Source organism: Branchiostoma floridae, chromosome 8 (genome assembly GCF_000003815.2).
Source record: "Branchiostoma floridae strain S238N-H82 chromosome 8, Bfl_VNyyK, whole genome shotgun sequence".
Lineage (NCBI taxonomy): Eukaryota > Metazoa > Chordata > Leptocardii > Amphioxiformes > Branchiostomatidae > Branchiostoma > Branchiostoma floridae.
Genome location: NC_049986.1, coordinates 6,234,917 through 6,262,213, shown reverse-complemented (window position 1 = coordinate 6,262,213; position 27,297 = coordinate 6,234,917). Strand labels below are relative to the sequence as shown.

General features: G+C 39.7%; 3 protein-coding genes across 3 annotated transcripts in view; 2 read left to right on the top strand and 1 right to left on the bottom strand.

Annotated features, from left to right (window-relative positions):
• Positions 1 to 5,946, bottom strand: LOC118420969 (protein CLN8-like). Its single transcript, XM_035828074.1, has 5 exons — positions 5,722 to 5,946; positions 3,201 to 3,381; positions 2,778 to 2,861; positions 1,684 to 2,409; positions 1 to 702 (listed from the first exon to the last, which is right to left on the bottom strand). Exons 2-4 carry the CDS (start codon positions 3,372 to 3,374, stop codon positions 1,801 to 1,803), a joined length of 867 nt encoding a protein of 288 aa, XP_035683967.1. The 5' UTR covers positions 3,375 to 3,381; positions 5,722 to 5,946; the 3' UTR covers positions 1 to 702; positions 1,684 to 1,800.
• A 1,200-nt stretch (positions 5,947 to 7,146) lies between these two features.
• LOC118420968 (sodium-coupled monocarboxylate transporter 1-like) lies at positions 7,147 to 18,553 on the top strand. The gene is made up of 15 exons (XM_035828073.1): positions 7,147 to 7,287; positions 8,196 to 8,351; positions 9,235 to 9,435; positions 9,892 to 9,957; positions 10,300 to 10,351; positions 10,590 to 10,657; positions 11,294 to 11,448; positions 12,107 to 12,247; positions 12,766 to 12,895; positions 13,339 to 13,540; positions 14,495 to 14,649; positions 15,132 to 15,349; positions 16,041 to 16,141; positions 16,678 to 16,799; positions 17,497 to 18,553. Exons 2-15 carry the CDS (start codon positions 8,208 to 8,210, stop codon positions 17,641 to 17,643), a joined length of 1,902 nt encoding a protein of 633 aa, XP_035683966.1. The 5' UTR covers positions 7,147 to 7,287; positions 8,196 to 8,207; the 3' UTR covers positions 17,644 to 18,553.
• A 4,394-nt stretch (positions 18,554 to 22,947) lies between these two features.
• LOC118421164 overlaps positions 22,948 to 27,297 on the top strand; it is a 43,345-nt gene continuing 38,995 nt past the window's right edge. Inside the window, exons 1-2 of the mRNA XM_035828325.1 lie at positions 22,948 to 23,103; positions 23,401 to 23,599. Of these exons, the coding sequence (XP_035684218.1) occupies positions 23,055 to 23,103; positions 23,401 to 23,599 (248 nt within the window). The 5' untranslated portion in view covers positions 22,948 to 23,054. The remainder of the gene's footprint in view (positions 23,104 to 23,400; positions 23,600 to 27,297) is intronic.

Below are 27,297 nucleotides of genomic sequence, written 5' to 3'. Positions count from 1 at the left end.
TATGTGAGAGAGCATTTACTTCAGTTTTGATACAAAAAGCATTAGAATATATGACATATCCTAAACAAGTGATAATCAAATCTTATCTACGAAGAATGTATACTCTTATAACATAACCACTTAATTTCTGCGATGCTAAAATGAATCCATAGGCATGCTCGAAAGTCTTTAACATTTTCGCATGACATGCTATCCACCGAATAACTTGCCCAAGAAGATATCAAAATGAATATCTGGTAAAAAAAGATGCATGTTACTCTTAAATGAACAAAAAAAATATTATAGTCATCCCATTAGAATCATAACTTAAAGGCTGTAAGTTAGTAACTCTAAAATCTAAGCCCTAAATTTTAGGATGATTTCGATATCTTTAGATACCACATTTATAAGCTTCTTCATATATGTTTGAGCACTAAGATTCCACTAAAAACCCTTGACAATAAAAATATACTCACAGAAGTAATTATTAGGTTAAATCACAAACATTTGCATTGTGATAAAATCAGAAAACCTAATGCATACAAAGGATGTTTCTGTTTTCGCTACGTTTGTAAAAACAAATTAATAACAGCTCATTCTTTCTTATGCGAATAATCATCATATAATTGAAACATTTTATTATACTCCAATGATCTTAGAGGCTTTTTAGTTTTTGATTTGTAGGTTTACTTCTTTGGTGATTGTTTCCATGAAAATTACTTATACAGTCAAACCTGCCCGAGCGACCACCTCTTCTCAGCGACCACCTGGCCATTTCGACCGCTTTTTCTCGGTCCCGATTTTTTTTCCCATTGACGTAAGCATTAAGCGACCTTTAATCAACGACCACCTGGCCAACGCGACCGCGACCGGCTCAAATTGGGACCCATAACGACCGCATCATTTTCAAAATTGAGGTTTTCACCGATTTTTTTATGATAACTAGCGCGATGTTGTGCTGAAATTGGCCAGTTTGCGTCGAATTTTGACTGTCATTACGATGTTATGTTTAGAATAAAGATGACGGCGGTGAATGGGTGGGTCAATGGGGCAGTCTACTGTAATATGGGAGGAAATTTCGTTGTAAGAAAATCCGAATTAAGTTGTTGCAGAAGTTTTCTTTTAAATCTATAGACTATCATTATAAAGTGAACGAATGCTGAAACGCATATAGCCTCATACTTTTTTAAGAAAGATCTGTGTAGCTCATACATTTTTAAGAAAGATCTGTGCGAGTGCTTTTGTCCAACTGTACTGTACATTCACCCGTGGTTAAGTTAGTACGCTATCGGGACGTACCGGGCATCGAATTCGAAAGGTGCACCGTAGCTATTTCAGATACGGCGATCAAGAACACAGCGACGCATGGCTTGTATGGTAACTGACAGCATTAAAGTTCCCTTACTGTCTAAAACGTTAGGGTACAAATATTGAGCTTTAAAACACTGTATCATATAAAAGCTCGATACAAGCTTGGGGTTAAATTTACAATCTACAGTGTGCGTGTTGTATTTGACATTAAAGACCTTGCTTCTTTGCGTGCGTGCAGTGTGCTAGCCTTGCTATTTGCCATTAAACACAACGGAAACCATTTATACTTTGCATTGGGCATGTTTTGAGTCGATACTCTTCTCAGCGACCACCTGTCCAAATCGACCGCTTTTCTCCGGTTCCCCAGGTGGTCATCTTGGGCAGGTTTGACTGTAATAAGTTTGGACATTCATTTTGACAATGTTTGTAAAAGTGACGGTTGTATGACTATTAAAACATATTTAAAAGGATCTTGGCACTAATTTAAGGACGTTTATCTGTTAAGAATTCTTACTTGCTCTTTTTGTTACGGCCATCGCCATTATGAATGTCAACAGTGTATCCATTGGTGTTCCCTTTCCGTTTGCTGTCATTGAAATTCCAATCAATCGGATTAAAGAGTTGGGCCGTCTTTTTGTAACACCAATATGGAGTCATCACAAGCGAAAACATGAAGAGACCCCCCAAGAATACCGCTAACAGGGGGAAGGGCATTTCATTCCACATGTTGGTCCAGTTTTTGTAGGTCTGAACCCACAAGAAACACTCCACAACGGAACGCAAATGGAAGGTGTGGATGAGAACGACTTGATTCAACTTCCACATAAAGGATTCGGCCAACCCGCATTTTAGTAGCATCCAACACAGCGCCGAAAATGGGGTACTCATTTCGAGAATCAAGCCACTAACGCCAAGATAGTGAAAACATTCATAGTAGGCTACAAGACTGTGACCTAGCAAAGAAACAAAATGGTGGGCGTTGAGAAGAGGGTTGAACTTTCCGAACAGGAGGTCAGAGGTCGTGGAGGCGATGGTCTCGAAGAGGAAGAAGCCCACGGTGACGTAGATGGTGACGTAACCGGTCGGTGTGGTGGCATGGACGACATCTTTGATTGCAACCTAACGAATGAAAAAATATCGTCATAATCGTCATTGAAACATTGGTCATGATAGCCAAAGCACGAAAAATACAGCATAGAAAAAAAAAAATTAAGGTAAAGAGACGCTGCTTCCCGTCAAGGAAAAATTCAAAGTACTCTTCAAGCTGGATACATTAGAGAACCTACCTTCTATGCATATATTTTGTATGTAATACTTAAAAAAAATACGTTATTAACTTGAGTGCAGTGCTAGATTTTCATGGTCTCTCCAAAAGCAAATAAAACACACTGTGTTTGTGGCCTCAAAGCTGGGAATAAGAACGGTTAGGGTTCTGGTTCTGGTTCTGGTTCTGGTTAGGGTTAGGGTTAGGGGGGAATTTTCCTCACCTCATCCCACCAGATGGCCCAACTCCCCATCACCGTACAGAAAACTCCATACAGAGCACGGACAACTGCCAGGTTCCAGAATACCTTCAACAGATAGATAACACGTTTCAATAAGTCGTGATTTAATACATTCGTTAGGAAATAACGGCAAATCTGGAAGTAGAAAGTAAACTTTCGAATTTGAAAAAAAAAGTTTTTGAAAGACACGACTTAATTTGGATTTTTATTGTATTGAATGTGTAGCACACAGAGGTAGAAAGGCCCGACTTGCATGTGGCTATAAAAAGCTAGACTGTTTACCGAGAACAATCAGCTACATAAATGTCTTCTTATGCTACTTTATTCCAATATTTACTTGCACACAAACAAACTATCCAGCGACATCGACAACAAATAAAAGCTTCAGTCAGGGAGGTATCAAACCTTTTCTCGTGATCGTAAGTTCCTGTAGGTTTTTATCCCGTAGCTCACCAAGCCACAGACCACAAAGACGAGCGTGAAGAACAGCAGAGAACCACCGATGAAGACCAGTTTGGACATCGGCTGTCTGTACTCTATTGTCCCGAGGACTGGATGGATGGCTTCGACGAGACCCATGCTGAAACTAAGACGATGCAGTGTCATGAAAAATCGTCGTTCCTCAGTGCAAGGAGCTCGAGGTTCAAACAGTGACGGTCACCTCTCTCAACGTCGACGTCTTTGCTCAGCGGTTAGCTCCCCTATAGGCTATACTTCTAATGTATGTAGCTCAGTGTACCTAAACCTCGACTTCTTCTTTTGTACATCAAAAGATATCCGTAAATGAAGATCATAATATGGACAAATGGTACCAGAATTTGACGTGTCTGATGAGGATAATTTATGTCTTTACTTCTTCCCACATAAAGGTCACACTGATAAGAATGCCTTTGCTTATTAATAAGATAACGAGCATGGCGACGACCTAATTCTTAGTGTCCTATTTCAAACACCACATCCGTTTGAGACGTTTGAGTGTACTAAATCACATGAAGAATACTGTTGCCAAAATTTACCATGCCAAATTTGTTCATCGCTATAAACATGAAGCTGGCACCACTTTTCAAAATATATCTTGCTCCCATCCGTTTTAGGGTTCCTAGAGGATGCCATCCATATGATTTAATTGATATGGCTTCAGAACTTCGCTACTAACTCTTTTATCAATAACTTCACGTGCCAAAAGTACAACTTGAGTCCACAAGTAAAGCTATGCTACGTAATATTTGGACAATACTAGATTTTCCTGCCATTTCTTTACATAGTAAGCTAAGTCTACCCTTTAGCATTGAATATCAAGGCTCAGTGAGAGAAGTTGGAACATCAGTGCATCAAACAAACATGTCAGATGATGTCTACAAACTGTGATCTTCCTACATGGACCCCCATGCTTCCTAGGGAAACACGCCCACATCTGGCTTATCAGTGTCTTGTGTGCCTGACTGCACAGTGGGGTGTCTGATGTTGCACCAGGGTTTTTGAAAAACGTAATCTTTGCAAGATTTCTTGCAGTTTTGAAGGGAATGTAACCTCAGCTTATCGATACCCTACAAAATAGACTAAGTGTATGATTATATCCTATTCTGAAGTGAAAAAAAATTGAGTGTTTGAAAAAAAGAAGATCTTCCCCTATAGCCAGCTGGAGTGTGATAAACTCATTAGCCCCCCCCCCCCCCCCCCTAGGGTGCCTATTGGAGGCCTGGAAGTTGTTACTTACAGCCAAGAGGGTCTAACTTGGGAGGACACAAAGATAATTACGTAGCATACATTTAAGCCCTATCTTCAGTCATTTTGGTCATGTGTAACTGCGGGGTTTTGGGTCCAGAACCAAGAGGTCCTATGTTTGAATATACCATCTTGGAGCTTGTTGTTTTGTTTATGTTGAACTGTTATTAATGCACCCTGCCAAATTGTATTTCCACAATTAAAAGAAAATACTCAACCCCTAAGTACAGACCACGTGAGCCACGTGAACCATGATTGATACTGACCACTGACCTTTGACTTACTTTCGGACGCTGACCTTTGCCAAAGTGACATCGCACCATGTTGGCGTGACTTTTGGCGTGACTTTACTTTAGATAATTTCAAGGTCGTAACGATTCTCAAGTGTTGGTGTCTTGAGATTTAATCAACTAGTTCTATTAGAGTACGGGAGTTTGAATTAAAACGATACTAATAAGTCCCATTTGCTTATTTTTAATGATTCAGCAATTACAAGTTTTTCACCACCTTGTGTACAAAATTAAAATGATACAAATCGCCTTAGAAATGCTGTTAAAAACACGAAGCAATTGGACATTCATATGTACGTAGCTACTTTTTTGTTTAAAAACTCAACGGTTTGTTACATTGTAGTTCGCACACCTGGTTATAATACATGTTGTCCTATTTTCTGATTTGGTAAAGCTACCCAAATAGATGTATTCCTAAAAAAATAACTGTCAAACTAGGTAAGGATGCTAAATGGCTGTATAAATTGTGACATCACAACATTCGTAGCTGACTGAACATTTACAATTCGTTTGCCGTGCAATTTGGAAGTCGTTTACTTTTCAACCAGGCTGTGACCAAACAAACCGTCGACAAGCATACAAGATAGCCGTATAAATATATGTGAGCATAATTCGTGCGGAACAAGTTGATGTGGATGCTCCAAATTTGCAAATGTTTGTACTATGAATTATTTTGATTTGCTATCCAAAAGCATACATTGTGTGTTACCATTAAACGCAGGATATGTGTAGCAAGTCTTAAGCTTCTTACTGCCAAATTGATGATTTACTTGGCATACTTGTCGCTATACTGTATATAGGTTAATACGAGAGACCCTTGTATATGATTAGTTTGCTAAAGATGTTAAGAGTACAGGCATAAGAGTTGTATGTAATAATTAGATGGCTATAAAAGGTCTTAAAAATCTTACCTTTAGTAATAAACGTTGTTTGAAGGAGTTAAAACGCTGACACTTGAATGTAGTCTTGTTGCACGCTTTTATCTTCTGGTTCCAAAGGTCACTACTTTCCTTGGAAGGAAGAACTTTTCCGGTATAGCCCAAGAAAAGAGGACACAGACGTACGAGAGAGATTCAAACTAGAGACTAAACGAGACACTTGCGAGTTGTTCTTTAGGTCTTTTTCCTCTGAGTTGAAGAATGCGAGTGTTCTTCTTGTTGTTCACTCGTGATAGGCACGTGGTTTGTTGGTTATCTGTATGTCCTAGTTTTAGGACTCTTTTGTGTGCCTGGCAATTCGTCCCAAATTGATTGGAGTGAATAGTTGTTGGTGGTTAATCATCAGTGATTTGGTTTACACAGCCGCTTTCCTCGTCGACTTGGAAAACACTCCGCTGTGGTACTACCATTTGGAGTAGAAACTGTACAGTCGTCTCAAGAATCCGTTTACAGAAAATTAGAGGAGTTTTTAATACCCCTTTTCTTCGAATGAACTTGCAAAACGTCCAAACCACGCTCGACTCGGAGTAGGACAATGGCGAGTTTCGAAAGAAATTCATCAAAATCAAAAATTCTTCAACAGTACGACATAAATCACTTGTAGGAAATTTTAAATCTATTTTAGCTAACGAATATACGCGAAAATGAGAAACGATCCGTATATGACTTCACAAATTATGCTGTCCATATAAATACGAATTGCACAAAACCTTGAACTTCTTGGAAAGAAAAATAATTCTCCTCAAAGCGTCACTTTTTAAAGCAAAAACGACTGAAGATGGCGATCAAGTAGTGTGTTCTGTTGTTTCTTTGGTTCTATGATGCAGTAAAGCATGGCCTCACTGCGGTTGTGGCAGGTACTACATGAAAGAAAGCAATAGTCATGAACCAAAAAAGACAGCATCAGAATAAGCAAAATCTTTATGTTAACTAATTCAGTGTTAAGTATGGATTTTTGATATTATGGAATAAAAATGATAATTTTTGTTGATCGCGAATACTTTTATTATTCACGATTTTAGTCTTCCATGTCAAAAAAAGTGTAATAAATGTCATACTTTCTCAAGTATGTTTTACCCAAGTGATTTATTGTATAGGACTAATATGTTGTTACATTCAATGCGTTATGATACGCGACGCCCATTGAATTTCAAAGTACCAACTTCCTTTGTAATAGCATAACTGTGCAGCTAAGAAAGAGTCACATTTTCCGCTCACAATATCTGCTTGGCTACTAACCTTATTCTGGTTTAGGGGCGTGTATTGACATTTTAACACTCAACAATAGAGACCCTATGTGTAATTACATAACGCCGAGAGAGTAATTGCCATTTGCAAATGATTAACAATATGTACATAAAACTCGCCTTTAAGGCTTGTCAGCTAAAGTGCCCTTTGCTCACAACATCATTTGGTTTCCTGGCTCGACCAAGAGAATTCTGACTTGGTTAAAAGTGGCACAGGACAGGCCTTATACTTAATTGGATTTTCTACAACAACCAACCAGGAAGAAGCACCGGTTCTGTGCTGACAACAAAGGTTTGACAGTTGCCAAAATCACACAATTTTCACAAATGTTCTTTTATTATGCACGCTTTGTATGATATCTATATAAATGTACGCAACTGATTTCATGTTGGAAGTAAGTGCTATGCTATACATCTGTGTTGTTTATACTTGTGTAGCAACTGAAGCTCCATCAACAGTGCGCGTACAGTATGGGCAAAACAAAATTTGGTGTGCGTGAGTACTTAGACAAATAGGCAGTGACTGACCGGGGCAAAGATCAAGGCACTGTGTGTTTTGCACGAGTGGAGACGCGTGAATTGTTTAAGACAAATATATTTTGAGCCACTCACACTAAAAAGGCCGCCTACTATTTTCAATATAAGCACGTATGTTTAGGCCTGGACCTGTACTTATAATTTTGCAGGTATGCGTGCGGTACATGTACGTATTTCTTAAGGAAACCAACCATACGTAAACTCGTAAACACAGGGTATTCTTGAGATAGTCTAACTTTGACATACAGAATTATGCTGTCTTGTACGTGAATTGTTCTGCCACAGAAACTCAAGAAACGTCCCAAGAAAATATTACAACGCGGCCTGCGATGAATGATGTGACCACAGCGCTCCGGGCACGAACTTTGAAAAACAAACCCACCCACCCCCACCCCTCTGCGGTTTTCGCTACCACAAAACATATCAGTGTATTGACTCCATATACTGTATTATGTTGTGTTCAGCAATCATATGCATTATAGCGTATACATGCTTTAATATCTCGAGTACACATTGAGGGCGCTTCCCTTGTCCTATTCGAAATGGGATGTTTTTGCATAAAATGTCTTATGTGCTCGTTACGATTCATACTTGAAAAACACTCCAGATTTCAGAAGATACCAAATTTAAAAAGGGGTGTTTTTATTTGGATTTTTCGCACAGTTCTGAGTTACCATGGCAACCGAAGTGCGGTACTTTGGGGCCTGGGACTACGTGGTGTTCGCCGTCATGCTGTGCATCTCGGCAGGGATAGGACTCTACTACGCATGCACGAGAGGGAAGCAACGCACGCAAAAGGAGTTCCTCATGGCAGACAAGGTCAGTGACCCCTACATAGATCCCCTATAGTTAGATCTACGTCACATTTCCAAACCGGAGCCCAACCGGGCAGCTTCGGGAAAGAAAAGTATAATGTAAAATTCACGAAACTACAAACAGGTAAAAAAAGAAACGTCGTGGGCATTACTAGACTAGTGTTTTTAGGCATACATTTCTATTCTTCGAGAGGGCATTCCACATACATAAAGTATTTCCATTTCATCTTTCAACTTCTTTTTGTAGTCTCTGTCAATAATACCAGTGCCGCTCTAATACAAGTCGCTAGGGACCCCGAAGAATAATACTTCTTTTTCACATCAAAAGCCATCTGCCGACAAAATATCAAGGCCATAGTAGGTCCAGGTTTTCAGCATGCAAACGACACAAATACAAATTCAACTATTTCTTTTTTTTTCGTTTAGTCTATGTCAATAGTGTCAGTGCCGTTCTAATACAAGTCGCTAGAAGACCCTTAACAATAACACTTCTAAAGCCACCTGCTACCAGAATATAAAGACTATGGCAGGTCCAGATTCAGCTTGCAAACAACTCAAACACAAATTCAACTCTATCTTTTTCTAGTTTTGCGTCTTTGTTTAGTCTGTGTCCATAGTGCCGGTGACCATGTCCCTGCTAGCATCCTTCAATCTCCGCCATCACTCTGGCAGAGGTCTATAATAACGGCGCCATCTTCTTAACATTCTCCGTCCCTGACTTTATTTTAGCAAAAACGCCCCTGTCATTCTAATCCAAGCCGCTAGGGTGTCCAATTCTAGACCACTCCTTTATCTGTCAAGCTATTATGCCACTAGAAAAATTAAGACCATGGCATGTCAAGGACTTTAGCTTTTAAAACATATTATCTCTTTCTCTTTTTGTTCAGTCTATGTCCATAGTGCCGGTGACCATGTCCCTGCTAGCCTCGTTCATCTCCGCCATCACGGTGCTGGGGACCCCTGCAGAGGTGTACAATAACGGCACCATGTTCTGGAACTTCGCAGTGGCAGACGGCATAGCCATGGTGGTGGTAGCGAGGCTATTCGTGCCGACTTTCTACAACCTGGGGCTGACAAGCACGTACGAGGTTAGCTAATTAAAAAAAAAAATCAATTTTCTAGTATTTTCTATAACAAATATTTTTTTAAAAATCTTTGTCAAACCACTAATTAATTATCTAATGATAAGGAACTGTTCCTATACATTTTATACTAAAACAGCTTTTAAGACTCTTTGGCGACGCCTATATGGCGGAGAATTTCTGTATCCAAATATAGGGAATAAACTTCTAATCTGCAATTATAAACTTGATCCACTTCAAATCTAAAAGATATTTTTGTATAAAATACGAAGTGTTAATCGAAAAAAAACTTTTCATGATACATTGATATACTGTCTTAAAATCTAAGTTATATTATATGATCTTGAATACTTGCTTGTCTTGAGCAATTGCTATTTTGCGTATATAGATGTCTTCATCTATGCATCGTGCTATTGTTTTGATTTCACCATGTAAATAGCATCTTGTTTTCCCCTTGTCTAGTATTTAGAAATACGCTTCTCCAAGCCTGTTCGCTTACTTACTACTGTAGTATTCATGGTGAACATGGTGAGTGGATAGGATGTTTGTTGTTACAACCGTTGTTAACTATTGAAATATCACACAATTTACAACAGGATGTTTGTTGTTACAACCGTTGTTAACTATTGAAATATCACACAATTTACAACAGGATGTTTGTTGTTACAACCGTTGTTAACTATTGAAATATCACACAATTTACAACAGGATGTTTGTTGTTACAACCGTTGTTAACTATTGAAATATCACACAATTTACAAGAGACTTCAACTTTATTTGGGAAAATAATTGTGAAAATACCTTGTTTGTTATTTTTATTAACTTCTTTCGCGACACTTTGGTGAACATTAAATTCATTTCTTTTCATAGCTGGTGTACATGGGTCTTGTCTTATACACACCCTCGTTGGCTCTCAACGCGGGTAAGTAACAATGATGGTAGTATTCCCTCTTTACGTGTGGAAAATAGTTCTAAATTGCAAAAAAAGTCCTTTCCATTGTATTCAGTCCACGCTACCAGCATACCGAATACCCTGCAAAATTAGACATGTACAACATTGACGGGCACTGTTCGCTTCCAAATACATTGTTGATTTTATAGTCACATTTCATAAAAAAAAACACTGACTATAGTATATTTATTTAAAATGTTTCTTACAGTAACCGGTCTTACACTTTGGGGTGCCGTTGCCGCAGTTGGCGTGGTGTGTACATTCTACACGACTTTGGTGAGTGACAGATATATCTTTACCATTCGGAATATACATTTTGATATGAGTATGGAGAATACAGACTAATTCGTATGATTTAGTGGTTTGTACTTACCAAACAATGCGATACTAACGCTAGTTAACCTTAATCCGTGGGGTACTCTATGTATCGTCCGTGATATCAAGGGAACGGAAAGTGGTTTCAGACTGCAATATCTTGAAAATATTGCAGCTTGAAACAACCGTCCGTCTACCTGACATCCCTGTTTACACTGCCAAAATACAATCGGTTATGCTTACTTTGTTGATAAAAGTGAACTAGCGTTTCGATTCATCAAGATACAAATTTAGCCTCTGTTGCAAAGTTCGATCGAGGCTGGCCCTTTTTCAACGTTGGATAGGTTCTCTTATGAAGGGGAAAGGTAAGCTTTAGAGGAAGGTCTGTCAGTTTCCACGGCAAACTCCCTTCCTCGGCAAACTCCCATTGCTGGCATAAGAGAACCTAGCCAACGTTGAAAATTGCGACCAGCCTCCCTCCCCTAGAATAAAAAACAGCCCCATTCGAAGACTGCAACGGGGATTAATGTAAATTAGTAACAACAACATGGCAGCCAGTACCTTCCTACTACATTTCCGTATATTCTCCTCTCCCAGGGTGGTATGAAAGCTGTGATGTGGACGGACACGTTCCAGATAGTTGTGATGGTGGCAGGTTTCCTGGCTGTCATCATACAGGGGACCATAGAGGTGGGGGGACCTGCTCGCGTCTGGGAGATCAACGGGCAAGGAGAGAGACTGGAGTTCTTCAAGTAAGTAAGAAACACCTACTAGTAATTTTACTTGATCGACTCTCAAAACAACCTAGCCTTTCATTCGAAAGAAGACACATATGTGTTTGTAGAATCCCTATTTGGAAAGTTTGAGCTTTGTTCCAACACAAAGGATGGAAATACTCATCATGGATTTCTGGCCGACCTTTAAATTCCGTCTCGCCGCCACTTTTCATTCACTCTTGACGTCACTTCCGACTTTCAGTACGTAAGGGCAATGATGCAGTCATGTAAATTTCTTGATATCAAAATGCGCAACGTTTAAGTAGACATTGCATTTCATTGCCAATCCTCCTCGCATGGTGGCGTTGTGGCAGCAAAGGATATGTACATAATCCTAAACGTGACTAAGTCTATATTCCCCTCATACTTTCTATTCCGTCAGTTATTATCTTATTTTGTTTCCCAAAGAGAAACTATATTGCTTTTGTGTTTTCCTCCTTCTTCTGTATTTTTTTGTGACTCCTCAAGGGTAGGCTTGATTTTTGCGACGCCTTAGTGGCGAGCCTAATGATATAGCACTGTATTCCAGTAGCTTGGCAAAAGGTAAATTACCTAGAGTGAAACACCCTACGTTTTCTTGAAAATATTGCCTTTCTAATTATCTTACTTTTTCTATGTTTTATGATTTAACAAGCTTTGACCCAGACCCGAGGATTCGACACTCTTCATGGGGGATTAATGTAGGCGGTATCTTCATCTGGGCGTCCGTGTATGGGGTAAACCAGGCACAGGTACAGCGGTATCTCAGCTGCCCTTCCGTCAAGCAAGCACAGCGGTGAGTATCATACTATTTAGGCCAATTTTTTGTTCACTTTTTATCCATCAAATCATTTTTCTTTTGTTTCCATGTGATATTGGTAAGCGAATTCAATCCATCATTATTTCATTCTATATATATTTTCAAGTCACATGTGCATATATTGTGACGCGATCCAATATATTTGTTATTTCTAATTAAATCCCCCATTCAGTTGTTTTGGTTCTGCTTAGTTGACCAGGTCCATGCAACGAACTTCTAGTGCAAACAGATTTTAGTTGCCAAATATTGCTGAATTTCCTAGCGCTAAAAATAACATGAGGATAGATATTTGGGGCAACGATGGCCCTTACTTCACAATTATGATCAGCGGGAAAACATCCATATGCTGAGAAACAAGATATCTTATAATACTTTACATACCTTAAAAGTTTGACCATCTAGCATCGCGAACAACATATTTACATCATGTTAATGTGTATCCAAGGTACCTTAGAGTGAAAGGCGGTAAAACTTAACAATGCATTGTGTTGCAGCGCCCTCTACTGGAACATCTTGGGACTGGTGATACTCATCTCCTTTGCTGTTGTAAGTGGGATGGTGATGTACGCTCGGTACTTCATGTGTGATCCTAAGACGATTGGAGCTATTGATAACTCAGACCAGGTGAGCACTCCAATTATCGTAATTAGTTTAGGATTTGAAAATTTGAATATAGAGTGTTTGCGAACCTTACATAGTATATTTTTATGGAATATGAAAATTGCGTATGGAAGCTACATAAGATGTTTAGTCAATTAGGAAAGGCAATGTTTGTTTAATTATTAATTATGAGTCATTAAATGAATCATGTCATTTCTTATCTTTAATTCTTTGCATTCGGCAATTAAGAATAGTTGTTTTAAATTCATTGTCCCTGTAAGTGCAAAATCAAAACAGGAAAAGACTACATCCCATCTGACGTTAAACTTGACAATGTTATTTTTGTTTCAGTGTACAAAATGACGTAGACTTTGGATAAAGCGTCAATGATTCCTGGGTCCATTCAAAACCATAAACAGTAGTATACGTATATAGCTTTTTAACACTGAATACTGCTTATTCCACAGATGATGCCGTATTTTGTAATGGACATCCTTGGTAAGTACCCGGGTATGCCGGGTCTCTTCACTTCGTGCGTGTTCAGCGGGGCCCTCAGCACCATGTCTTCGGGCCTGAACGCGCTTGCCGCCGTAGCGCTGGAGGACTTCGTCAAGCCCTGCTTCCCCAACTTCAGCGACGAGAAATACACATGGATATCTAAAGCGCTAGGTGCGTACTATCTAGATATAAATCTGACGTATACGTAGGGCATGCACATATGCACATAACTACACATGCATGTTTTAGCATTGTAGGGCGTTGTATATAGGGGTGTCATAACATGTAGGGATGACGGAACATTAAGGGGTGCCGGAACGTGTAGGGGAATCGGAACATTTAGGGGCGTCGGAACGTGTAGAAATGTCGGAACATTTAGGGATGTCGGAACGTGTACGAATATCGGCACATTTAAGGGTATCGGAACATATAGGGGTTACCAAAACATGTAGGGATGTCGGAACATTTAGGGGTGTCGGAACGTGTAGGGATGTCGGAACATGTAGGGGGGGGGGGGGGCAGAATGTGTAGGGATGTCGGAACATTCAGGGCTGCCGGAACATGTAGGGATGTTGGAACATTTAGGGGTGTCGGAACGTGTAGGGGAATCTGAACATTTTAGGGGTGTCGGAACGTGTAGGGATGTCGCACATTAAGGGGTACCGGAACGTGTAGGGGAATCTGAACATTTTTTAGGGGTGTCGGAACGTGTAGGGATGTCGAAACATTTTAGGAGTGTCGGAAGGTGTAGGGATGTCAGAACATTTAAGAGTGTCGGAACGTGTAGGGATTTCGGAACATTTGGGGGTGTCGAATCATGTAAGGTTGTCGCTAAATACATGTCTGGGGGGTCTTCGAAACATTTTGAGTGTCAGAACATAAGAGGCTGTGGAACTTGAATGGCTGTCAGAACAGATATAGAGTGGTCTGAACATATGGCAGTGTCGGAAAATACTTGCACAGAACATGCGTATGTTGGAACATAAGGGTACTGGAACGTACGGGAGTCAAAACATATAAGACTTTCACCTGATAAATAGTGAAAATTAACAAACAAAAATATGCAAATACTACTGCATTTCCAGCCAAACTAACATTGCTGCAATCATCTTTTTTTTCCGTCAGCCATGTTTTTCGGAGGCTTGATGATCCTAATGGCGTACGTCGCCTCATTTTTGGGCTCGGTGGTCCAAGCAGCGCTCAGTCTGTTCGGAATGGTGGGAGGGCCGATGCTCGGCATCTTTGTTCTCGGCATGATGTTTCCATGTGCCAACAAATGGGTAAGTTTAGGTTTGTGCAAAGTTTATATTTTCCGCTAGACGGCGCGACTAAGGAAACGAATGAGGTCCCATAAGCAACTACTGCTGTGAAGTTTAAAAATAAATTTCTGCGTTGTCCTGATAAAATTCAGAGATTTGAACATCAGCAAATGATTTCAAATTTATAACACTGTTTATTTTGGATCAAGATATTTTTGTGGAGTGTATGGCATAACGTAAAGATTTCAGGCTCGAATCTTCTTCTTTGTATGCAGTAAGATAATATGTATCGATGATATGTAATATTTCAATTTGTTAGAGAAACTTCAAAGTTCAAAAGTACATTTTGTTTCCGACACAAAAAATTGGTTAACTGTTTTGCAATGTTAATTACAATCAAAGTTTGACTTTGCTGCAACAAATATACCTATAACGATTTGCTACGAATTACTGCGAGTTTCTTATGACTAAAACTATCTAATTGTATACAAACATTCAAACAGGGAGGGCTTGTAGGCCTTTTAAGCAGCCTGTTTCTCACCTTGTGGGTCGGGATGGGTGCGATCGTCTGGCCGAGGGCTCGGTGGATGCCGCCGGTCTCGATTGAAGGATGTCCCGTAGATTTTCCCGCTAATGGCACCGCAAACTTCACCACCATCTCGACCATGTCTACAAGTATGGCAGAGTATAGTATCACCACTCCAGCTGTGGACAACGGGTAGTAAGTGATTTGAAGATCTTTGGAACGTTCGTGCTGTGTGTGTGTTTCTTGTGCGTTCGTGCTGTGTGTGTGTGTGTGTGTGTGTGTGTGTGTGTGTGTGTGTGTGCGAACATGTGCATGTGAGTGTGTGTGAGCGTGCGCGCGAGCGTGTGTGTGTACATGTGTGTATGTGTACTCGTTCGTGTGTATGTGTGCCTGTCAGTGTGAGAGTGTCTGTTTCCTTAGGTATGGGTCGTGCGTGTGTTTTAAAATTGTGCATGTTTGTGTTTATTTGTGTATGTGTGTCTGCTTGTGTTTATGTGTGTGTGTCTGCGTTACTGTGTATGTGCCTCTGGGTGTGCTTGAGCATATGATAGTGTATTTTCATGCGCCTGTGTGTGTGTGTGTGTGTGTGTGTGTGTGTGTGTGTGTGTGTGTGTGGCTATGTGCGTCCGTGTGTCTATGTATGCTTATGACTTTGAGTTTTTTTTCTCGTCTTGGCTCGTGTCAATGCATGCGTTTACGCATCAATATTCCGTGTACCAAGTAGCCGTACAAACAGTTTTGGCCAGGTAAAGTGTTATGTGTATTGAGATAATGTTAGCACTACGACTCCTTCTTTTGTCTCATCAATATCATCATATTGAAATTTACCCATTTCAGTATGTTTATAAAATGATAATCTAGTACATTTCCTGTTCGTTTTAACCAGCCCTCCTGAAGCAGCGTTGTACGAACTGTCGTACGTCTGGTATGGCGCTCTGGCAACGGTCACCTGTGTCGTCGTAGGGCTTCTAGTGAGTTTTGCAACAGGTAGGCATGGCTTTATATTGGTAGGGGTTACTTATGCCTAGAAAAGTGCCATTATCCAAACGCATACACTGCCTTTGACCTGACAGAGAAAATGCAGCTATGTGTCACTATATCACTATCTCAATGGACTACGGTACGTTGACATCTGTTGGCGACTGACATTTACCAACGTACCGCGAACAGGTGCCAAATGCGCCAGCAATGGGTGCCAAAGGACGCCAATGAACCGCCTGAATCGGGGGATTTGTTTTTAAAGCTGGGATAAGACGTTAACACAGGCGGCTAAATACCGACAAAATGTAGCTAAAGAATCGCGCACTTGACGCAAAACTAGAAGCCAAAATATGACCAATATAGATATAGGAACCAATGCGCCTCCAACAGTAATGGTTTTTAAGGGCATGTAACGTAAACTTTTATACATTTGTTCTATTATTGTTAGTGAACTTTCCGATATTAAAACTACAATTTTTCTGCAATGTCCTGATAAGATATGGTTACATACAGGGAAAGAATAGATACCTTTTCCTTTTCAGGTACACAGGATCCAAAGGAGATGGACCCCAAGTTGTTCATACCGTTCTACGATCGGTTCTTCTGCTGCCTGCCGAACAGCTGGCTGAAGTGGCTGCGCTGTGGGGTGCCGAGTGGAGATGAGGTGAGACAAGAATGCTAAATTCCTGAATGCAAAACAAGAAAACAGATTAAACGAAATAAAATAAGCTTTAAGGCCTTGCAGTATAGCTGCCTGAGTCCAACATTCCTAGATTTTCCTTTCTGAAATAAAGAAACTTAAGGAAGATATATATGGTTCTTGTTTAGTCTCTGCTGTAATACATGTTTATTATATTTCTAATTTTACAATCTTGTTAAAGTTATATGCCAATACCTCTTTTTACCATGCTGATTCGATTGTGTGGAATGAAATGAAATTCCATTGGAACTCCTAACTAATCATTCCTTAACTCAGGTGAAAGTTGAAACATAACTTTTGCTAGCTTAATACATTGAATGGAGGTCCCGTGTTCGCGAACCAGCAACCGGATATGTAAATTCTAATTACTATTTTGCTTTATTTTTAATTGCTATTCATTTGTTAGAATACTTTATGGACTTATTTTTCTTTGCTTATTTCTTATAGATTAAAGCTTGTTTTAACTGTTTGCTGGATGTGTGGGCATTATAAAAGATGTATCCTGTTACTCGTACCTTTCAATTCTCATTTTGTGAATCTTAATGAATAAGTAAACAAAATAGATACTGTTCAGTGCAAACCAGGTATGCAACACAATCACATTGCACAAAAAGGGGTACGTCTTCTTAAGACTCAATATTTCGATTTTTTCTCTTATTAGGACAGCGAAGCGATAGATGTTAAGATGTCCAACGCTGCAAGCAATCCGACATTTTTACCGGATGACGAAGAGACCAAGCAGAATGGAGAACCGACTTTTACTAAAGGCCACGGAGCAGACATAGTGGAAAATGTCACCAGTTTGTAGGATTTCCTGTTACATACTAGTGACAGTGATTATGGAAATGTGACTTCAGCAATTGGTGAAACGTACTAGGAAGTTTATATCACCCACCGTCCTGTTAAATGATGGCCGGAGTGACCCGATGGACACTGCCCCATTCATACTCCGCAAAGTAAAAAGGTTTTCCGACTTCGTCCAGTGAAACGGTTTGGTTCAGTGATTCAATGTGGACAGTGAGCGAAATGTTAAGATGTCAACGTTTGACTTATTGCTGACGAAACGTATACTCAAGATCACACGTCAATAAGGTCACGAATTTGTAACTCTCGCAAGCTTGCGTTCGGAAATAATTTTCCGTTAGTGATCCTGAAGAAGGCGACAGTGGTCGTTAAATTTTGGTTCGTTTATACCTTTGTGTTGACAGAAAGTTAAACATTGTAATATGATTGCTACCAACAAAGGTGAGCTTCTAAAATACCTATGGTCGGTATTGTAGAGCAGTGAACACTAATCGAAATTTGTATTGGCGACAATGTACAAATAGGCAAGTTTAGGGTGTCATAATCTCATCCGCGAAAATTCCAGGTCATAGGAACTCACCCAACACAGCAGCCCGCTATGTCAAGTGTCCAAAAGTCCGGTTTTTAAACATTCCGGCCAGCGGAACTTCCCGCAGCCTTCAAGTATACCGCCATCACGTGACCTCAATTTAGGGACTGACCACTTCAAATTAGGGGTCAGCGCAGGCCTAAAAATGAACCAAAACCTTGTTTTTTTGCCTGATCTGAACGTATCCGATCTGAACACTGTCTCACCAATAAGAAACATTTCTTACCTTTTCCTGCTAATAGTCGAAAATAGGCTAAAATACTGTATGGACTCATTTTGGGCCTTCTGCGGCTGCGTCAATTAAGGTCATTGCCCTGTATACACAACACGGAGTTAGATAGCTTAAGTGCAAAAGTAGCGGTTTTCCATCACATTGCAGTTTTTAGATTCGTATCGATTTTTAGCTAGACGAAATAGATTAACGTAATTTTATATTTCGTCATTCGTTAAACCTGCATATTTTTAGTCTAGTTGAATGGCGCTTGCACGAGATCTGTGCACATCTTCGTACAGTATGCATTTAAAACAATTTTACATGATTATTGCTACAAAACTGACATACTCTGTGGTTTTAAAAACGGTGGTTGTATCATGATAACGGACGGTTGGTATATTTAAATGATGACTAATTTGATTTTAGTGATCCAAAGTTTACTCTAGTTGAATATCCTTGACCTACATATAGTAATGATTGAGAAAACTCAGAAAATTTCCCTTTTTTAAAATTCTCTTTGTCCAAATGTGGGTTTTCATACTAGTATTTCAGTACTTATGTCGTGTCAAAAATTTGCTCAAATCAATGATGATAATTATAATTGAGATGATGTTGATGATACTTTTGTTCTGTAAAATGTTGCTAATTTCCAAGTATATTTTGCCGTCAACTAGATAAACATTGAATAGGTAGTTAATTTGCACTGTTTACAATACATTACATTTGACTAACTGATTTGACAACTGGTTTTGCTCTAAAAGCATCACTATCTAAAATGTATCATGTAAATTGTATCAAGTTAGCCAATGGGAACCCTCTGTCAATTTTCTTCTTTTAGTTATAATATTAATAACTTTCAGACAGAACGAAAGGTGACAATACCAGTACATTTAGCATCACTAATGTAGATCCAAATAAAACAAACAATACCGTTTTCTTTCCTCATGTGAAAAATATGTATTTACAACGAATTACAAAGAAATGCATTATCATATACGTAGTCTCTTCGATATTTGCCTCATTTAATCGCGCTTCTTACGACCCGCCCTGCATTGTCGCACTGTAGATGCTTTATACAATTTGTTTTTCTAGATGGACTATTTACGTAATGAACGAGTGAACCTTGGAATGGTTTGTCTACATTGCGTTTACCGTGGGGAGGGGGGAGGGAGCTAAAAGAAATAGCGAGTTTGCATTTAACATTAAAAAAAAAACAATCGCAAACAAATAATACAAATATTGAAATATAGTTGGATAATAAGATGGATTTATTATAATAGAAAATTAAATTTGCATCACCACTTTATGAATATGCAACCGCCACGTTACTCCCCTGGATGAATAATCATATTCTCACGCAGAGAAAACAAAGACATTGGAAGGAGTTACAGTTTTACAGAGGGTTGTACGTCGGTCATATAACGCGGAGGGACTCAGTCGTCGCTTCTATATCTATCACAGTATAGATAAAAAGAGGTAAGAATTTGAAATTTTTAAATTTACGCGTAACATTCTCGGGAAGTGTTACATAAATGTAGTAAAAACATATAGGCCTTACGTGCCCTAGAACTACGAGAAGTAAAAGAGACAGAAGTCAGACAAGGCAGGGTTACCTATTTAGGAGCAAATGAACTCTGGCAATATGATTATGTTATCTAAAGACATATTTTTGAGAAATCAAACCTGGATCCTAAAAGAATACAAACTTTTTGTGGAGCACTATTGCAGAACTTATAGGGTTTTAGGGTGTCCAGTACATTGTTAATTGTGGCGACTTGGTAGCAGGTTACTGACAGCGTCTTAGCAACATAAGTGGCATTCGTATCGTATAAATTTGTACCTTATATTGGCGAAACATCTACAAATAAACGAAGATGCTACGGTTATATCTAACAACAAAACCTAATACATCGTGAGTAAATGATTCGAGGTGCGCTAGCAAGCATCCTTCACACGCAAAATAAACACAGATATTTGAAGTAGTCACATTTTTCCAGAGCGTTGTAAGTAGGTCTGTGACATCACGTATGTACGGAGAATCATTCATGGCCCCTTGCACATCAGATACGGAAAAAAATTGAGTTTACACGTAACATATCATTCTACCGCATCTGAAGTTAGAATGGTTTCAAAAAGGTTTCAAAATGACGATCAGAATCCTCCCATTCCTATATACAATACCACCACTCGTAATACACATTGCGTTATTGCGACATATAGTTGTCCAAAATGTAGAACGTACGTGTTATTTTTGGACATTTGACCTTTTATCTTAACCAGGAAGATCTTATATTGGACATTTGAAATGTCATTTGGTAGCGTACCTCAGCTGAGTGCGATGGAGCTCCTGTTTTGGTGCACCAAATATTAGAGATCAGGGGGGGGGGAATCGAAATCACATCCAACCCTCGGACATCTCACCGGAAATGACGCAACTCTACTTGTAAGATCGCAATACAGCTTTGACACAGACTGGACGTTTGCATATGTTCGTGTTGGACTTTGAAATACAGTCACAACTGGAATCTTTTCGCGTAAGATTACGAACTACATAGATAGGTATATTCAAAGATCAAGCGAAGTGATGTAATATAAACACCAGCCACGTCACATAACTAGTCAACAGTGCTTCACCAAGCAGAGGTTGGGTTGCGGGGGATACAATCTTGCGCAAGTTGGACGAATAATTTTAACACGAAAGTTTATACGTAAACATGGTGTTTTTTCTTTTCTGTATTTGTGTCATTGTATTGAATTATAAGCAGTTCGAAATCATACCTCTACTCTCAAAATCTCTATTTTTCCTGCATTATAGTTAACGTGCAAAGATTTCGTCCTGTCAGACATTATTGTTGTTTCGGTAGCAGGTAACTAACATCGTTGTTACAACAAAATTATAATGCAGAACATATCACTTTTGTCAAAGGGGTGAAAAGACAAAGAAAGAAAAGGGGTTGCCACCGTTTTATTTAAACTAAAAAACTTGCACTTATATTGTTGTCTTCTTCAATTAAAGCATTCAAATGTCATAGTAAACGTCCTTAGGAAAGAAGTAACATGAAATTAAAATCCCCCTTTTATCAAAATGTTACAGCCATGCCTTTCTCATTATGAAACTCACATGCAAAATAAACACAAATTCAAGCAGTTAAAGGCTTACATAACCTGTGTTGACACAATCTCTCGCTGACTGGGGTGAATGACCCCTCCTAGGGCGGCGGCAATATTGTAGAGCCGGCCGCTAGGGGCGCGATTTTAGTAAGGCTAGAGGCTTACAGTGTTCCAGATCGTTTTGACTCCGAGGTACATGTATAACGTTCGGGTAATCAGGCGTCTCTTCTAGTACAGTACAAAAAAGGTGAGAACTTATAAATATTTGTTCTGAAGTCATTTCTAGTGAACGGATACAGACCATGTTATTCGTCTCCAAAGTCTCTGGTTCCACGCTTTGCATTGTATAAGTTTACGGAGAAATGATTATGGTTTCAGAGTGTTCAGAGAGATTTCATCCCCCCCCCCCCCCACACACACACACCTGACAGGAAGCGCTAGCCGTATTAAGGTGTGGAATTTGATAGTGTATTTTAAGGAGGATGGGATAGAGCTCATTGATGATATAAGAACCGGGCAAAATGTTTCCTACATGCAATCACCATATAATAGATGATGTAACCATGCTTACAAGATTTTACGTACCATTGACGAAATCTCTACATATTTGTCTTCAACGTATGATAAAACGACCACGGTGTTTTTCTGTGTAAAGTTCGCCTTATCGTTAGAAAACATAGATTGTTGTCCCCAATTTCAGCGTGGTAATTTGTTTTTGTTTGTAAGGACATGCTGATTTGATGGTATCAATGGCATCTTTTGGGAACTCCCAAACTTTATTTGATTGAAAAAAAAATGGCAAGAAAGGTGCTTCCATTGACATGACGCTCAGGTTGTTGAGAAGGTTGAACAAAACACGGAGTAAAGTTACCACAAGGTCTGATTTGCCTATTTTCCCACGAGGGTCGTGGGACAGAGAGTAGCGGCGAAGATCACACGGCCTCTCTTAAAACAAATTCAGATGAGTCGGCGAGGTGGCTTTATTGTATTCGATGAGGGTGCCGAGCGTAATATTTACCCGCGATTTTCAAACTGCGACAGAGAATAAACAATTGTTGTACTTGGGGCCTTATTCTAGCAACAGGTAACAATGGGCAACGCTGCCTGTGCTGAACTGACAAACAACAAACAAATAAATACCGCAAATTTCCGGCTGACGCGTCAGAATTGTTTACGTAATGGACCTGTGTATTGTAGCTTCCGGAACGTGATGCTGGAGACACGTGACTGCAGCAGAGGGTCATAAATGCCAGATAACCAGTGCCACCCTCCGTCTCTGTTCAGCAATTGGCGCTGATGTACACAGCATCCTTCACTCCTCTTACAAAGAATTACGGCTCTGATTCGAGGATCTTTACTTTGTCAAGGGAAACAGAGTGTCCCGACGACTCTCCGTGTATATGCTGAGAGACCTCTGAGTTCCTGGACTAGTATGACTGTCTCTTTTTTTTTTTAATTCTTCAAGATAATTCTACAGTAAAGGCGGCGAGGCTTAGAGAAGATGGGGATTTTAGCATTTCTTTTTCTCCTCACTGCAGTCCAGGCGGCAGGTATGTTCGTTTGCAAATGTACGTTTTTGTGCGCTGATATAGCAAATGCCGTTTTCACAAACTTACGTTTTAATTCACGTTGTGGTAAATCACACAATAGTAATAATGAGCTTGGAGGTCATGCGATGAGCAATTTTTATTTTTTTTTTCATTAAAGAAAATGACAGATGGTCTCTAAAAGGTTGGCTAAAAAAAACACATTTTGATGTGAATACTAGGGAGCTTTGTTGATAAGTCTTTCCGAAACTTGATGAGACTATTTACGATGGTAAAAAACAGAATTTTTTTTTTATTCAGTGGCTGAGTATAGAATGGTTTGCTACTACACCAACTGGGCACAGTACAGGAAGCCACCATGGAATTACGTCCCAGAGAACGTTGACCCCAACCTCTGCACACACGTCATCTACGCCTTTGCTAACATGGAGGATAATCGGCTAAAACCGCTTGAGTGGAACGATGAGGATCTGACGTCGACAAAGGGAATGTACAGCAGGTGAAACGCTATTTATATTTCAGCCATACATAGTATGGTGAAATATATTGTATTCGTAATGTTTCTTCTTTCTTCTTCTTCTTCTTCTTCTTTCTCCTGTCAAATCTTCAAAGTGATTCATCTCCGCCGTTCCTGGACCGAAGGACCTGAAATTCGGCACAGGGGTAGAATGGGCCAATACTTTGATGCTTTTTTCTCAGTTTTTTTTCATATCTGCCTCTAAAATGATTTTATTGAGATTTTTTGGTCAATTTTAGACCAAAACTGTATATTTTGGCCCCTGTACCCTGGTATTACAACCAAATGAGCTGAAATTTGACAGAGATGTGCCTTGATAATGCCCCCATATAAATTCGATAACACTTTTGGTGTACAGTGCAACAAAATGCTTATTTTTGCGATTTTTTTTACCAACTTTTTGACCAAAAAAGGACACTTTTGGCCCCTGTACCCTGGTATTACAACCAAATGAGCTGAAATTTGACAGAGATGTGCCCTGATAATGCCCCCATATAAATTCAATAACACTTTTGGTGTACAGTACAACAAAATGCTTATTTTTGCGATTTTTGGCCAATTTTTGACCAAAAAAGGACACTTTTGGCTCCTGTACCCTGGTATTGCAATTAAATGACCTGAAATTTGGTATAGATAGGCATTAGATACTTGGTAACAAGATTCAAGTAAAATTTTTGACATAAACAACTTTAAAATGATTAATTTTGGCACTTTTCTGAGGGGAAATTTGTTTTCTTTTGGCCTCCTGACGTGACCTTCCGTGACCCCGCACAGAGCCACACCTGTGCGCGTCAGCCGGAGAGTTAATTGAATCAAAGACCTAGCCAATCAGCGAAGAGGAGGCCAAAGGCTAATTAATATTCATAAGCGGGGCCTCATGATCCCGCATATAGCAGTGTTCCCGCCAGGGGGAGCGAAGCCCGCCTAAGGCTCTCGCATTTTAGACTATTCAGAAGGCTTTATATTGTATCAGTTCTTAGGGGCATATCTATGATAATCGCAGCAGTCACTTAACTTCTCTTCAGGAGTTTAGCGTAACACTATTTCAGGTCAAACCGTCAAAGGCAACTAAAAACAAACTTTAACGTTACTGAGTTCAACAGTACTTATAACTTGTTATCCGAAGTTGAAACGCTAGCGATGGTATTTTCGCTGCGCTGTTAGCTCCGTGCGACTGTTGTTGACGGTCTTACAACGGTATATTTTGCACCCCTGTACCCTGGTATGAGTAACATTTGGTATAGATAGGCATAAGATAGTTGGTAAAATGATCCAAGTGAAATTTTTGGCATAAAGTTCTGTAAAAGGCTTAATTACAGCACTTTTTTGGGGAGAAATTGGCTTTCTTTCGTTCTCCATGCCATGACCTTTCGGACGTTCACCCCACAGAGCCGACATCTGCACCTGCGTCTAGCCGTCAGGAAGAGTTAATTCAATTAATGGTTCAGCCAATCAGTGAAGAGGAAAGCGAAGGCTAATTAATATTCATAAGCGGGACCACACAATACGTTAACTTGAAGACTCAGGCCGTACAGACTTCTCGCCAGGATTTTTTCAAAGCGTCGGACAGGGGTCCGGGGGCCCCCGAATGTCCCTGGCGGGGTCCGGGGGCCCCCGAATGTCCCTGGCGGGGTCCAGGGGCAGGGCCCCTGTGAGGGGGACCCAGGTGGGGGAAGCCCCCCCCCCCCCCCCGGAAGCTCTTGCATTTTAGACTATTGAGAAGGCTTCTTTTATCAGTTTTTTTAGGGCCATATCTACGATAATCGTAGCAGTCACTTACTTCTCTTCAGCAGTTTGACTTTAAAATATTTCGGGTCAAAGCTTCAAAGACAACTAAAACCTCATAAACAACAAACTTTACTTAGCTCAACAGTATACAAAAATATTGTACGGGTTGCCATCCTTAGTTGAAGCGCTTATTTATAGCGCTAGTATCTTCGCTGCGCCGTTAGCCGCCGTGCGACTTTTGTTGACGGTCTGATATCCCTACGTCGCCGCCTCGCTGATATTCCCACGGACATGTTTCAAGAAAAATACCCAGCAAAAAATGCTGTTCTTCGTCAAATTCTATTCTATAAAACATGTGGGACTCAGTGTTACAGTCTAAATATTTTAACACCGCTGTAGGAAAGAAGGTCCAAGCAATGTAAAACATCACGTAGCATGAAGTTCGCTGTCAACTGGCACACAGCACATGACTGTTTGAAACTCTAAGTCTAATCAACAGCCGTGTTTGATTGATAGCCGGCGGTCCTTTGATGAAGTCGGCGAAAGGTGCGTTAGTTAGAAAATCTGCGTTTAGTTTTGATACGTAATTATAAGTTAGACAGTGGCGAGAATGATTATTTTCTCATCAATATTTCTCTTCAGAATTATTTGAACTTAATTGTACATCTAAACAATTGGCTTACCTGTGCAATGTTTATATGATTAATGATCAGTGTACTGAAATCATGTGTAACGTATGGCTCCTAGTCAATAGATCAGCATTTTCTCTATAGTGACCACCTGTCTATAGTGGCCACATTTCCTAGTGCTGTTGTTGTTTGACATAAACTTTGAACATTTAAATTGTAAGTAACTTTAAACTGCCAGAGTTTCAGCCCAATAAAACACTCTCAGCGCCAGGGTATGAACAGACTGACCAGACAGACGACAAGAAATCCTCGAACAAGGTTCAATCGTATCTTCCGGGTCTGGCAGGAAGTTGTTAAACTAAAATAAGAATAGGCTCGATGGCTGATTGCATACAAAGTAAAACAGTTTAACAGTTTTACAGCTTGAAGAAAACAAACGCTCCTACAGTACCTGCACCTGCTTGATAATTATCAAATCGTATGCCCTACTTGAATAAAAAAAGTTCACTGCAATAATAAATGTACCCACATCACAAGGAGCTTATACTTTTTTAAACTTACACCTAGTTATCGTACTGAAAATTGTTAATGACATTACATGAAGTCATTCAACAATTTTCAGTCATGATGAAAATTTTCTGAATGGAAGGTGTGATTATTGTCATTTTCTGAAAAAATAGAAGCAAGCTCTGTTTTTACCTGGAATCAATTCACAATACCAGTCCACTTTGGGGGATAATGTACTGTTAAGAGGATGTTCCATTTTTACGCAGGGGTGATTTGGAACAGTCCAATGTTGCGTGGGAAGGGGTATGGCTGAAATATGCTGTATTTGCTCTTAAGCAAATGTCGGCCTTTCTAGTTTACTTGATGTGAATTTATGGCAAATCACATCAGTTGGGTACTCGCACTAATTTTTCTTACAACATTACTTTTGCTTTTGGCGTTATTTATGGTGCTCAAGAAAGTCTATTGCTGAATAAATGAGAATTTTCCAATTAATTGCTGATATCAGATAGATGAAATACAAGTACACAAGCATACTCTCCAAGCAGAGGTTAGGCTCCGGCTGTTTTTTAGCGTTTTTTTTATTCGTTTTTATCGGGCTTTCTATTTTGTCATTTTTCTTGCACTCCCAGAAGGGTCTGCCTCGCCCACCCCCCTGAAAGTCGTATCTATTGAAAAACTATTTATTACGTTTTTTCCTGAAATCATTCTCTTTCACACAAACTTTAAATGGTGTCCTCTCACAGGGACTCACTATGCAAATAAACTCTGTAAGACTCATCAGTTCTCAAAAATGCCTGAATTTCCTATTTCTAT

Coding starts and splice junctions, on each gene's coding strand:
- LOC118420968 (XM_035828073.1), top strand. CDS start 8,208: ATGGCAACCGAAGTGCGGTACTTTGGGGCCTGGGACTACGTGGTGTTC. Junction 11,449..12,106: donor GAGAGACTGGAGTTCTTCAA/GTAAGTAAGAAA, acceptor TGATTTAACAAG/CTTTGACCCAGACCCGAGGA. Junction 12,896..13,338: donor CTATTGATAACTCAGACCAG/GTGAGCACTCCA, acceptor CTTATTCCACAG/ATGATGCCGTATTTTGTAAT.
- LOC118420969 (XM_035828074.1), bottom strand. CDS start 3,374: ATGGGTCTCGTCGAAGCCATCCATCCAGTCCTCGGGACAATAGAGTAC. Junction 2,862..3,200: donor ACTTACGATCACGAGAAAAG/GTTTGATACCTC, acceptor TATCTGTTGAAG/GTATTCTGGAACCTGGCAGT. Junction 2,410..2,777: donor GGGCCATCTGGTGGGATGAG/GTGAGGAAAATT, acceptor TTCATTCGTTAG/GTTGCAATCAAAGATGTCGT.